Source organism: Rhinolophus ferrumequinum, chromosome 21, assembly GCF_004115265.2.
Source record: "Rhinolophus ferrumequinum isolate MPI-CBG mRhiFer1 chromosome 21, mRhiFer1_v1.p, whole genome shotgun sequence".
NCBI lineage: Eukaryota > Metazoa > Chordata > Mammalia > Chiroptera > Rhinolophidae > Rhinolophus > Rhinolophus ferrumequinum.
In genome coordinates, this window is record NC_046304.1 from 203341 (window position 1) to 217754 (window position 14414).

The following is a 14414-nucleotide window of genomic DNA, read 5'->3' on the forward strand; positions in this document are numbered from 1 at the left end:
ACTTGGCAAGGCTGCCAGGCCGTGAGTGACCAGGCCGTGTCCCCGCCCCACCTTAATTCCCAGCACCCTGTCCCCCTCACCCCCACCCTGCCCCCTGCTGCCCACTCCCACAGGGCAGGTCCCCGGACCTGTGCCCACTGCACCATTAGCTGAGCCTTCGGGACACTCCTGCTATTCTTTGAAGATTCCTCCACGACACCTGCTCATGCCTGCTGCACCCCTGAGCTAAGCCCCGTCCCGGGATGCTCTCCAAGCATTGCCATGGAGGCCCAGCCCACACACGCTGCCTCCACGCGGCTGTCCCTGTCTTGCCCACACCTGCCCAGGACCTTGAGGGCAGGACCATTACCTGTTCGTGGCAGGACAGAGCCTGGCGTTTGGTATACTTCAGCAAACATGCAGGGAACCAAGCTGAATTTGAATGATGGTTCCCATTGGGGAAACAGAGACCCCAAGAGATATAGGCAAGTTGCCACAAAATATACAATTCCAAGTGCCCTGACAGAAAACCCACAAACCCAAGGCGGGCAGGGTTCAGCGCACCCAGAAGATCCTCCCAGAGTACAGGCTGGGCAGGAAGCCACGACGAAGCCTGTAGGCCAAGCCCCATGTCCAGCAACCCGGAAACCCACGTACCCAAGATCTCCACCCAGATGAAATCGGTCAGATCGCATTCACATTTCAAATCTCTTATCACAAATTCTCTCACATATAAACAGAACTTTAAAATATTCACTGAGCCTAGTAAATTGATTTACTATTGCTTTAAATAACAAGCCAGAAGAATGACAGCAAATGTCCCCCCTTTTCCATCCGCAGTCGTATTAGGTACATCGTGATTCCCAGCTAATTACAGCAGCTTGACTTACGTTTCATGCTGTGCATTACTGTTTCTTAACCCGGCGCTGGAGGCCACTCTGAGGCTGAGACAGTTGACAGGTGTCCCCGAGGAGGGACAAGCCATTTCTGATGCTCATGGGAAGCAGAGAGGAAGTCAGCGTGCCCTCCACCAGAGCAGAGAGCCACTCAACATGAATGAAGGCGAGCACTGGGCCAGCCCTCAGTAGGGGAGCAGCCTACTGGCGTTCCAGTCGGGGGCTGCAGAAGCCGGGACACCCACCCCCGCTGGCCACATTCACCCCTCCTCTGCCAGGTGGGAGAGCAAGAAGTTCTGCCTCAGCCATTCAGCAAGCAGGCATGGGAGACAAACAAGGGGGAACTTTACCGAACGACGGCCAGGGCTCCGAAGTGCTGGCAGGGGCTGCCTGCCCGCCCCAGGGGTTGGTCTGGTTAGCTGAGGCTGCAGGGCCCCAAGGCTCTGCTTTCGGGGCAGCAGGGCCTGAGCTGGGGAGGGCGTCCATTAAGTCCAACAGAGTGGTCTGCTGTGGGTGGGAGCCAGGCTTTTGAGACAAAGAGAAGGGGACAGGTTTTACTTTGCGGCAGTAACAGCAAATACACACGTGTTGGCCGTAAACAACGGCTATGCCTCTCACTGGAGTAGAGGCACTCTGGGAGGGGCCAAGGGGACCTTGGAAAGTAAGCCGCTGCTCCATCTCCTGGCCTGTCCATGCCCCCCCCCCCCACCTTCCCATGTCACTAGAGTCACACCGAGCTATTTACTATGTGTCACGTGCCTTGCCCACTTTCAAACAGTCCGCAGGGCTTTCCAGGAGTGACAGGCTTCGCCCTGGCTCCCTCCTCCTTCCAGGATGCTGCCCCCCAAACCTGGCTTGTTTCCCCAGCTGCCACCTTCACCCCCGGCCCTTTCTCCTGTGGGCTGCCTCACGCTCCCACTCCCATGGCTGCCTTCAGGGACACCTGGCGGCCCTGTAACCGGGGAGGCCACTGGATGACGAGCTTGTCAGGAGCAGAGCCATCCATGTCCTGATCGCTCTGAGGTCCCAAACAGGAAGTCTGGCCTAGAGTCACGATGATGGTGAGGCAGCCCGGCACCAGTGAGGGCTGACTCTGTGTGAGGAAACTGCTCCGGAGCACAGCACATTCAGCCTACGGAACAGCCGCCACAACCACAGGAGGTGGGCTCTACTCTCTGTTCGTGTCATGGAGGAAACTGAGGTAGCGGTCAGTGGGGGAGTGAAACTGGGCAATCAGGCCCCTCGCCCACGCCATCTTCTCTCAGGGTGGTCTCAGGAGAGGCCGACGATGGCCGAGGCAGATGTGTTTTCACTCTGGCTCATCACAGGCCCCAGGATTAGTTGTTGAATGAAGAAAGCAACCGCCATGTATGTGCTCCCACACAGTCACATGGACACTGTGGGTTGGCTTGGGGCCACTAGCACAACTGCGGGGCAGCCTCCCAACACTTACCTTCCCAGAAAAGCACTCACCTCTTTCTTTTTTGGAAATTTGACTGTGTCTCTTCGGCTTTCCTCCAGTGCCATCTGCAGTCTGAGGTCATCGCCCCGCCTCAGCCGCTCTTCCTGCAGAGGACAATGGGACCTGAAGCTGGTGGCAACTGCAATGACATCACCACACAGAACCAAGCAACCCTGGCCAGAAGCGAGAAACGGAAGATTGTATTACGGGCGATTTCAGATGAGGGCTGGGAAACAACCCGAGACGCTCACGCTCCGGAACTCCCTGCTGCACCCCCCACCGCCTGTAGTCCCACCTGCTTGGGGTCCCGCCGGGAGGACGGGGCCCAGGCACCACCAAACTGAGGAAAGGGAACACTTCTGCTTCTCAAAAGGAAAGGGGCTGTATAATTCCAATTATAGAAGCAATATGTCTCTTTATGAAACTCACACATCTGACCACCCAGAAAGGAGGTAGAAAGAATATGAAAATCATGTCATCCCACCTCCCGCCGTGTGTGCTTCCAGAAAATGAACTGTATATTTATTTCTATGATTTCTAACAGAAATAATTCATTATATTTAATTTATATTTATTTAAGGCTAAACTACCATATGCAAAAGACTGGGTCATCCTAGTTTTTTAATATGATTAAATATAAATGTATTAATTATATTTTATTTGTTATAAGTATAATAAATCACAGACATGAGTTATTAATGAAAACGGGCTCCGACCATCCATCTGTACTTCCATTGAACTATCTCCAATACCTGTCTCTGGACAGCACTTCTAAGTGGGCGGGGCCCATACTACGCTGCCTCCATCTACCATTTTGAAGCAAAGGTCAGTGGAGACAGACCTACTAACTGAAACTGAAGGGCTCATAACTTTGAAAGGTCATTGCAATCACTCCTTTCCCTCCTTCTCCATTTTCAAGAAATTCGTGTTTGTTAAAGAAAAATGGAAACTAAAAAAACATTAAAACTACACACACCACACACTTCCGTCATCTACAAGGTGTAATCAATACAGTGAATGTTTGGGCTAAAAAAAAAAATCATTACAGGAAAAGACACGTTGCCATTAGTCCCCCTCAAAACACCCCCCCTCGCTTCGAACACACTGATCCCATCGTTCTGGCCACTTTCTGAAGCGGTTCTGGAAGTCCTCTTTTGTGAGTGTCTTAGTTGCGCTGTCATGGCTGCCTCCACGTCCTGAATCATTTTGACTTTGGGGAAGAGCCAGAAGTCACACGGTGCCAGATCCCCTGACTAAGGTGGATGAGGACACACCGTAATGCTTTTATCTGACAGAAACTGCCGTATACCAGAAGCGATGTGTGACACGGAGCACTGTCATGATGGAGGATTTACGGCACACTTTAACACACACCTTCTCTCAACCGTAGCTCACACTCAACTGCACCGAGCAAGTTGAAACTTGTCACACACTGTTACTAATGTTCAATGCACCACTTCCCGTATTGAGGATCCCTGCCTTTCCACTGGATGGCACTCGGCAGCAGCATTCACCGTTTTTTGTCATCAGATCAGAAAGGTTCCGTGTCACACATCACTTCTGGTCCGGCAATTTCTGTCAAACAAAAACATTACGGTGTGTCCTCACCGTGTGACTTCTGCCTCTTCCCCAAAGTCAAAATAATTCAGGACATCGAGACAGCCATGACAGCGCAACTAAGAAACTCACAAAAGAGGACTTCCAGAACTGCTTTAGAAAGTGGCAAGAACGATGGGATGCGTGTGTTCAAAGCAAGGGGGAGTATTTTGAGGGGGACTAATGGCAATGTGTCTTTTACTGTAAATTTTTTTTTTTTTTTTTTAAACATTCACCGTATTTTCTGATCACACCTCATAACTATAAGTACTCATTTCCTGGAGCATTTCCTGCTAGCCTTTTTTTCTTTTTCTTTTTTTTTTCAGTGTTCAGTTGCTGTTGACTGATCTTCCCAAGCTTCCCATGGCTAAGCCCAACTGCCCACCGTGAACTGAGGAGGCTGTGGGCACTCCACTCGTTCACGAGGCCTGGCCATGTCTGCAAAAGTATTTCTGGAAAACACTTGACTGGTTTGTCCTTTGGCAATGACTTCCCTGAAAACCTTTTCTACATGTAACTTTGCATAGGACCCTTCCCTGACTGGGGACAGTACGGTAACACGAACACACTTGTGGCAACACGAGTCACATCCAAATCCAAAATGTGGAGGAAGGACACACGTGTGTCCCCACTCTGATTGGTACCCTGCCTGCCTCCCACACAGGGCAGTCACACAGTGGCAGACCCGCGTGGGCACCAACCTGCTCAGCCACTTCTCTGCTCATGGCAAGTGCCAGCTGCAGCTGCAGTTCCTCTTCTCCGCTGGTCTGGGGCCTGGCCTGCTCCAGCTCAGAGGACACCCGAGGGGACGTGGCTGTAGGGGGAAGGCAAAGTCACCGCATGCAAAGGAGGTACCCAGTCAAACCACACCCTTTCCCCATCTCACACCCACAAGGTCTGGCAATAGCCCAACAATAGGGGGATTGAAAGGCTTTTGAGTATTTCAAGGTTAAAATCAAGTAACGTGAAATGTGCTTTCATAACTGCCCCATAGCACCGACCTAGAAAAGACGCCTTAGGGTACATGCCCAGGGGTCAGGCCTCACGAGGATTAGGGGCTCAGGCTTCACTGCAGAGCTGCACTGCTTCAAAGACAGGACATCACTGTTTAACGATTCAGAGCACAGTTCTTGAAAAGCTGGATCAAAGAGCATCACTCAGACAAGTGCAGGGCACCTGTGACCAAGAACTCCACTCAGGACCCCCCGGCATTTAAGAACCCCACTTTGTCTCGCATGGTGATAAGCATCACAGAAAGTGAAGCCAAACGTTTCTGCAGGAACCTGGAAAGTTTTCGTTTTTTAAGTAAAACTGTACATTGACTTGGAAATACAAAAACCACACATGCAGGCATTTTTTGCTGTAAGTAGTTAGCTCATTTAAACACTTGTAAACAGCTCCTGGAAAGAGCTTTCAATGAAAGGGATGAGATGTGAATTCCTAGCTGATGTGACAGACAGCAAAGAAAGGAGTGCTTACTATCACGCTGTAAGGCAGGCTGGGCCCCCCCCACGGAAAATGCTGGGGGTGTATGTGTGTGCCCCATCAGATGTGTGTGCCCCAGGGAAGCTAGTGCCTCCAGAAATTAGGCCTAAGGCTTTGGGAGCATATGCCTAAGTGTGTGCCCTAACCCCAGGAGAGGGTCCAGAGTGTCTCTGAAATTCTCAAAGCGAGCTCCGCCATCGGAAAGTGTGGAAGCACGTCACAGATGGCTCCGCGCACGTCCTCCCTTAGCTGCCTAGCTCCTCCTCCGCTCTCAGAGCTCTGTTTCTCCTGTCCAGGTCTGCAGGACACCCTCCCCGCTGGGTCAGCATTCCTCTCTCACAGCACTCACCCCCGTCTGCAATTCGGTAGGTTGTGCCAGAAGGGACGCTCCTTGGGGGAGGCTCAGGCCTGTCTCCTCACCATTGCACCCACCACACCCCCAAAGTTTGACAGAGCAGCTGGCAAATACCTGCTGAATGGATGAATGGATACACATATGCAGAGATGGACGGACGGACAGACAAATGGAGAATTCAATTTCATGGTTGATGGGTAGTTGTTTGAAAATACTCTAATTGTGTATTAGTTGACTTCCTTCTTTCACTGTGTCCATTCTACAAACCCAACCGCCAGGACTCACCCAAATCCTGCTTCTGCCTCAATCTCCAATCGTAATTTGCTTCCTGGGATCTGCCTCTTTGTGAGAAAGCAAAATGTGGGCAGTGACTCCTGACAGATGAGGTTTCTAGATGGCTGGGTTCTGGCTGCAGCGAACAAGACAGGACGAGAGGGCTGACATAGTTAGAGACACGGGTAACCCACAGGATCAGGTGAGGCCCCGCGGCTGCTCCGGCAGGGCAGGAGGTTGTCGATGGCACTGTTTTGTCCCACAATTTTAAAAAAACACGTAACACGTATAGCAGCACGATGTCATTTGGAACAATTCAGTGATATGAAGCACAGTGTGTTTGCTATGATTTATTTTCAACCAAAGAATCATCAAAAAAAAAAAGCCAGCAACCAATTGCCTCATCTCAACTGTAAGCAACATGAAACAGCAAAAATGCTGCCATTATAAAAAAACACAAACATATTTTTCTAAATAAAATCAAGTCAAATCCCAGCCTAGTACATCACTACAACTATATTTTTCAAAGCATTTTTTTAGAAATAAAGCTAGATGGTAACAAAATATCCTCAAATCCATCTTAATGACTTGATTTAATAATATACCAAAATAAATGTCCATTTTTGTTGTCGTTGCTTTTGTCTCAGACATCACCTGTGTTCACCACAGGACTTAGGTTTGGGCTTTTTGTGCTCTAGAAGCAAACACATCACCATCCAGGTTGGTAGCGACAAAGGAAGTTGGACGGTTCTACGGGATGCCTGTGGGGGATGTTTCTGGGGGACGGTTGTGGGGGACTGCCCTGTCCAGACCACTCAGGCCGCCCGTTCCCACCGCTTTCCTGAGAAAGCCTCTCTGAGACTTGCCTTATAAAACCCTCAGTTTATATTATAACAAGCGCAGCACATCTGACATCCTTCATTTACTACCAAAAGGAAACCATGAGTGGATAAAGGAGAAGACCTCGTATCTTACCCCACAGCACAGAAAGTGCTCTGACAGACGAGCCCAGCTTGCCGGCAAGGCTGCTTGGCTGTAACACCACAGGGCCTGGTTCAAACGGGCCAGGGATGAATGGGCCAGGGTTCTGAACAGGCACCTCTGGGGAATCGAGGCCTCCCTCCCTGGTCCTCTGAGCCCTTCAGCACATCTGCAAGGCCAGGCTGGCTTTAAATGCAAATGTGCACGTTGTATGTACCATAACCACTGCTGGCGGAATGACACATAACCAGCACAGACGGAAACAGCTGACCACATCAACGTGGAAATTAGACACAAAGGATATTCCCCTACATGCTGTGGTTTTTATAAACGGAGGTGCCGCTCTCACTTCCACAGACGGCAGAATTCACAGCCACCAGCCCCGAGCATCAGCAGGGATGCACACAGAGGTCTCAGCTGTGACGAAAGATTCCAGCATCTCGGCCCTACAAAGGGCCTTTTGTGCCGGTGCTCGTGACAGAGAACACAGCCGGGGTTGTGAGCTGGCCCTGAATGGACGGACCCTTCTGACCACCTGAGCATGGCCCTGGCCCTGCTCCGAGGAGCTGAAGCTCACAGGGACCCCTGGAAAAAGAGACTGCGGGCTCTGGGTCAGCCGGCTGCTTTCCGACCCGCCACCCTCCGAGGGAAGAGCAGGAAGTGCTGGCGTGAGCTAACCACTGCAGGACCCCTAAGATGCCCTTCTGCATACGATGCCCCTGGAAGAGCACTATGAACACGAGCGAGCCTCCTGTTTATCCTTTCCAGTCCGCTACCCGGCCTGAGAAGGCCTAAGGGGAGAGGTTGAACAGAGAGCCTGCAAAAGCCCAACATTTCCTCAAAACACAGGCAGACAGGGGCCTCCGCGTGCATTCACTACACTCCGCCTGCTCCAGGGGCCACTTGGGCTGAACTCGCATGCCCACACCCAGTGCTGCAGAGGGTCCCCTTTCCCAAATGTGCTCCCTCAACTAAGGCTGAAAGACGCCCTAAACAAAGTTGCTTCAGCTGGCCAATTTTCGGTAATTCTGAAAGAAGACAGCAAAGCAGTCAAGGTAACAGAAAAACAGGAAATTGCTTCTTGTCATCGGCTATGTTTTGTAATGTTCCTAGAAAGTACTTAAGCAGCTTCTGCAATCACAAATGCTGATTAAAGGGAACAGGCCTGTGGGACATGATTTACAGGCAAACAGCTCAGTGAGGTGACCAGCATGACTTCTGGTAAAGCTCTGTGGTACGTGGGGCTCGTGCAGCGTGAGGGTCTCATCTCCATGTGTCCCCTGCTGAGGCTGGGCACACAGGCACATCTGACATCCTGGCAAGAAGGCGAGGCTGCCAGGCCTAAGGGGCCCGAGAAGACCCCATCTCGGCTCAGGCACTGCTGCCACTTATAACAGCCCTGTTCCTGCCACTACCATTCACTAGCAATGAGACCACATGCAAGTGGCCTGACCTCAATGGTCTCCCGTTTCCACATCTGTGAAATGGGGCTGTGGAAGGGTGGGGAGGGCCTAAGGCACCGCTGGCTCTCCCCAGGTAACTGCTGAAAGCCTCATCCCACTACTGCCAGACCCCCTGGGGGCCAGAGCTCTGTCGGGCACTCCCACTTTCCATCTCACGCAGCAGAAACCATAAATGGGTAGCCCACAGGCGGAGACAGGGCTGTGGCTCCAGCCAGGCCATGGTCTCCACCCTCCTTTCTGCCGCTGCGGCCCTTGAGGGAGGGGCTGGGGAGCCCACACGGAGCCCAGGGCCAGGGTCTGCCTCCGGTGACGCTGACTGCGAAGTTCCTCAGTCCAGCTAAGTTCCTTCCTCATTACTCAACGACAGTGAAATGCTCACTGGGTCTTCCTCAATGTGGCGACATCTTCCTGTGGTTCCATGGGCCATTTCCTGAGTCAGTCCCCGTGGCCCCCACGGACACGCCCACCCAGCTGAGGCTTCTAAATTCATTCCCCACAGGAGAACCTCCAGGGTCCTCACCTTACAACTTCCTTGGGAGAGGCAGGAAGGACTTTTAGTTGAATGAGGCAAATGATGAGAAAATAAGCTCAGATTACCCCAGGTAAACTTAAAAGAGAAAAAAGATATAGATGGTGAAAAAGCCAAAACTGTACAACATGAGAAATGCACCATACCATCACAGCCTGATTCTCTCAGGCTGCAAGGAGCGGCGGGCGTGGCTTCACAGCAGAGGGACAAACCACAGGCACCTGGTGGCACTGCCAACCCACCTGCCACGGGACGTCATCCACCACCCATGACGGTCCTGGCACCTCGGACTTGACTCCAATCCAGACTTTAGATCTGATTCAGTTCCCAGGAGCAGAGGGCAAGGGCTGGGCCCAACGCTGTACAAGGCACAGTGTGCACACAGAAACCCGGACCAGGGGCCTGGTCTCGTTACACTAGGGTCACGAGGACCAGGGAATTCGCTGCAATACGACTAAAGGGACAGGACAACCAGCTGCACCCATGGCCGGGGTGGTCTCAGTTTAGGCAGATCAGGACAACTGGCAAAACTGAATATGGACTGGGCATCAGACCGTGGTGGTGTGACTGATTCTGTGAAGTGTGCTAATGGCTGTGTCACTCACTCACTCTTCAGAACGAGACATGGACTGAAGCCCTGACGTGTAGCATGTGACGGTCCCATAACTTATTTTTAAATAGTTCCGCATAAAAGGAAGTGAGGGCCACTCCTCTCCCAAGAGGAAATAGCTGTTGACATTTTCTTGTGATTCCATGCAGAGAAAACCTTTGTACTTCATACTCCGTGTATGGATGAGCGGCTGCACTTTTGAGGCATTTGCCCACAGGGAGCCATGTCCATTCCTTGTTGCGTGCTGCCGCGTGTGTGCGCGTGTGTGTGTGTGTGTGTGTGTGCCTTGCCTTGGCATAAGAGACGCAGCCCAGCGTAGAGGAAAAGTCTGAATGCCTGGGCTCAGACGTGGCCTCTGCCACCTCTCAACACACGACCTTGGCCCAGGTAGGTGACTGTCTGCCTCAGTTTTGCCATCTGCAGGAGTACCGACCTGCCTCTTAGAGTGACAGTGAGCATTCAATGAGTTCATATGTGAAAAGCACTCAGCCCAGTGCCTGGCACATGACACCAGTACAACACTACTGGTATCTCAGTGAACCCTCAGTCTAGGAGGGGCACTGCCCCACACTTCCAAGACTGAGGGATTAGAGATGAGGTGACTTGCCCAAGGTCACCTGGCCGGTGAGAGACAGTCTGACTGAGGGTCTCTCTTACTCTCAGCCCCTTTCACAAGGAGGTCACGAGGACCCCGGAGGTGAATAACTCAGTCACAGCAGGTGGAAGTCAGAGCCACGTCTTAGAGCCAAATCTCAGGCTTGCTCCCAGCCCCTAAGGGCTCAGACACCCTCAGTCCTTCACCCCCCACACGGCCTGCCTGACACTTCCCTGGGCCTGAGGAGAGCCCCCTGTCCTGGAGCGTGTGCTGCAGTGAGGACAGACGATGCAGAGGGCCCGGGCCAGGGCGCGGCACAGTGGCTCTGTGCTCGGAGGTCAGGGAAAGCCTTTCCGACAGGGGATCCTGGAGCCTGCAGGTTTCAGAGGGATCACAGCCCAGACAACAGCCTGACATTGAACTTCTGGCCTCCAGAAGGGTGACACAATCCTTTCCGGCGTTCTGAGCTGGCAGGCGTGTGGCACTTTGCTGCAGCGGCACTAGGAAGCTGCCGGGTGGAAGCCCTGCCCAGGGCACATGGCGGTGCCCTCCCACCACCGCCCGGGCTCACCGAGGGGGCACCCCCACCCACAGGGACCGGAAGCGCCCCTGGCTCTGTACTCCATCCCCAAGGCCCGTCCTCCCCGGGACACCTGCCTCACCAGCCTCCACTCCGTTCCTAGAATCCTCCCGGTGCTTCCAGCCTCCAGACTATGCATTCTCCTTCCACCCCTCAAATGGGAGAGACACATGTCCTCTTTCACGTCAGCTCCAGCACCACCTTCTCCAGCGCGCCCTCCCCGCCGTGCCAGCAGGACCGCGGGGCAGAGGTTCTCACGGGCTTCACTCACCCCGGACACACCCCCCACCCCCGAGCACCAGGAGCAGGCAGGGGGTCTGCGAGCACACAGTGGATCCCTGCTCGTCTGCACCCCTTCCACTCGGCACTTAAGCATTCTACACTGTGGGCCTGTTTGCAGTCTAGCCATTTCCCTGACTTGGCCAAAATCTCTACACAGGCAGGGCCACCTTTGTTCCAGGCACAGAGCAGGAGTTCCAACCCCTGGTGGTTCATCTGTAAGTTTGGTTTCCAGTGAACACGATGGCTGCAATTTCCAAGGACTGGCCTCACACCCTTGTCGGCACCACCCTGAGACACTGACTGACAAAGAGCGGAAAGCAGGGGGCACGGCGGGGAGGCAGAGCGCTGGCCGCATCCCTGCCCTGCCAGCACGGGGCTGGAGACTTAACTGGAGGAGGCTGGAGCAGAGACAAAAGGTAGCCTTTTTATTTGTCTGTGTGATTCAAAAGCCCATCGTCTATCTGAAATCAAAGAACTAGTTTGGGCTGTTCTCTTTGGGCTACAGATGAAGCTGTCTCCATTACCAGATCCCCAGTGTGTGTGGTGGGGACGGGAGGGCTTGTCCAACCCCCTAAGCATCTTTTCCTCCTTGCCGTTTTCCCAAGGGTCCCCCCATCGCTGCGCAAGCTGGGTGGAGCACGGGCGAGGGGCTCTCATGGCTGGGGGCCACCCCAGCTCTCCGGCCAAGGTCAGGGAGGGAGGAGGGGGCTCTGAACCCTGGCACCCCCACCTGCCAGCAGGCACGGGCAGGGCACCAAGTCCAACAAAGACTGAGTCGCTCTTTTCTAGCTCAATCAAGACTGAAAGCACTTAAATGCCGATAGCCATTTCTTGGAGTAATATTTATAAACAGGAAACTCACCTTTAAAATCAGTGTTCTGATAGCAATTTCCATCTATGAAATTAGTAACGACCTCTTAAACATGTGCAGTCCCCATTTTGTGCTCAGGGCTATCCACGGGGCGCTGCAAAGGGGCACAACCCATCTGGAAAGCATTTGCGAGGTTCCAAGACACAGAATGATGTCCATACACTTGCCCTACTAGTCTCCCTTCTGGGAACTCTACATGGAAGACATAACCTCAAGAATCCTTAGGAAAGCAGGCATGGAGCACAGCGTTATCTGCGGGGGTGGAACCTGAAAGCAGCTCTGATCAGCCCGGTGATAGTAACCGTCCGTTTACGGAGCCTTCCTTTGTGTGAGGCGGTTTGTGCGGTGCACGTACTAGCCCATGCCATTTACAGCATAACCTGGGGGAGGACGACCCTCACCCCCATTTTGGAGACTAAAAGACTTAAACTTTACAGATTGTACCCCTGAAATCTATGTAATTTGACTTAACAATTGTCACTCCAATAAACTTTAATTAAAAAAAAAAAAGACTTAACCTTGCAGAAGTTAGTAATCTACCCAGGGTTTAACCTTCAAAACGAAGTATAACTGTGAAACAGCATGGAAAAGGCATCTAGAAAGTTAGGTAAACAACAAAATCAGACTGCGTAAGTGCGTAACTTCTCGTGGGAACCCAGCAGTCAGCTGAAGGGCCACCTCTGCACCATGGCAGAGCCCGCCTTGGCCCAGGCCTTGCTGTCCCACACACAGTGTGCAGGTCACAGCTCTGATGCGCCCGCCCAGCCCCCTCCATGGACGTGGCAGGATGTCACAGTGTGTGCCTCTCCTGAGCCGGAAGCCCACCGAGGGCAAGGCCTCAGCAGCCCATGTGAGCTCTCCCCCACCGCTCAGCGCCAGCCCTGGCGCGACGGACTCACAACGTAAGCAAATGAACAAACTAAAAGTGTGCTATGGAAATGCCGCGTGGCTATGAAGGACACTTACGATATTGTTCTATTATCTGCGTAAAATAAGACCTTCCACTGGTCCTGACTCCACAGAACACTCACTAGTCAGCCCTGTGGCCCAGGTCGGCCAGTGCAGCCGCCGCCGGGCGACGTGGTCTTGGCCTGGCCTTCGCCCCCTCCCCAGATTGAGAAGCGGCTGCTCTGCCCACAGGCGGCAGCCACGACCGAACCTCAGAACGGGAGCTGCAGACTGCCCAGCTCACGGTGCAGGCAGCCAGGGCCCGGCACTGACACCGTCGGACAGACCGACTATCCGTCAGGCGAGGATGAGGCAGGGACTGTCACCCCGTGGGATGTTCAGTGTCGCTGCTGAAAAATGTGCAGGACTGTGCAGAAACGAGAAAACGCTTGTTACAATGTTGAGACAAGAAGCAGGAGTGCAGAGCTGCACTTACAATGTCACTGCAACCCTGAAAAAGAAAATGCTCAAGCAAAGAAGTTCAGCAGGAAATACACCAACATGTGAACAGCAGCTGTCTTTGTGCAATAAGATGACGGGATACTTCTTTCATCTTCCTTTTGCATTTTATACACTATCATGAATGGACATGTATTACTTTTATAATGAAAAAACTAATAGTTTCTTATTTCCTATGCATACCACACTTATCAGTTAGAAACACGGAAGTGAACCACCGTGAACTTGTCTGAAGGGTGTCAGTTATTCTGGACTAAGCTTTCCACTGGCAGTCAGCAGGAGGGGACTAGTCCAGTCGGCTGCATGAATTTCAAGGTGCCGACAGTCAGACCATCCTGCTGACTAGTACCACTTTCTCAAAGGGCACCGCTCCTGGTCATCAACTGAAGGGAGAGGGGAGGGAGAAGCCTTCACCTGAACAAATCCTGACATGACACTGGTCTGACCACGGGGCAGAGGTGCTCAGCCCCAGGTGCTCACTGCCATCCCAAAGCTTACTCCTTCTGTCATGCCTGGGCCTATCCCAGAGGTGCCGACCTGACTGGGCAGACATGTGGCCCAGGCTCTGAGACATTTAAAAGCTTCTGGGCAGCCAGCTTGAGGGCAGCGACTTAGGGAAAAGAGGAAAGGAAGCTGGCAAATCAGCATTTTATTACTAAACAACAACTAGCAACGATGAGTCATACTGTTGCTAAACTGAACTTTAAAGCATGGAGACACTACGCAGTGACATAAAATGTTTGTGTATTGCTGGAGAAGCCCACAATGTATTTTCCAAAGACTAATGCTCACGCCTGGGCAGACACCGCCAGAGACAAGAGCATCACATAAATATCCCCCCGCCCCCGCCACTAAGGCTTGTTCAGCACTCATTCATTCAGTGTTTGCTGAACACCTCTCCTGAGCACAAACAAGGCCCCTGCTCTTACAGGGGGTCTCAGTGCCGCAAGACAGAAAATAAAGTTAAGTGATCACTTCAGGTAGTGACAAGTACTCTATGAACAGAGTAAATGAACAAACAAAACAGAAAGAGACTCAGAGATATGGGGG

The 14414-nt window shown here is 52.5% G+C and overlaps 1 protein-coding gene across 6 annotated transcripts in view; it reads right to left on the minus strand.

Moving 5' to 3' along the window:
- The window catches only part of EPN2 (epsin 2), a 75099-nt gene that overhangs the window by 18830 nt on the left and 41855 nt on the right, over nucleotides 1-14414 (minus strand). For 3 of the 6 annotated variants that reach the window (XM_033091568.1, XM_033091567.1, XM_033091565.1), the window contains 3 exons: nucleotides 4635-4747; nucleotides 2349-2441; nucleotides 1226-1400 (listed from right to left, as the gene is read on the minus strand). In XM_033091568.1, the coding sequence (XP_032947459.1) occupies nucleotides 1226-1400; nucleotides 2349-2441; nucleotides 4635-4747 (381 nt within the window). Of the gene's footprint in view, nucleotides 1-1225; nucleotides 1401-2348; nucleotides 2511-4634; nucleotides 4748-14414 lie in introns of all 6 variants that reach the window. The other 3 variants (XM_033091566.1, XM_033091563.1, XM_033091564.1) reach the window with 1 other exon arrangement.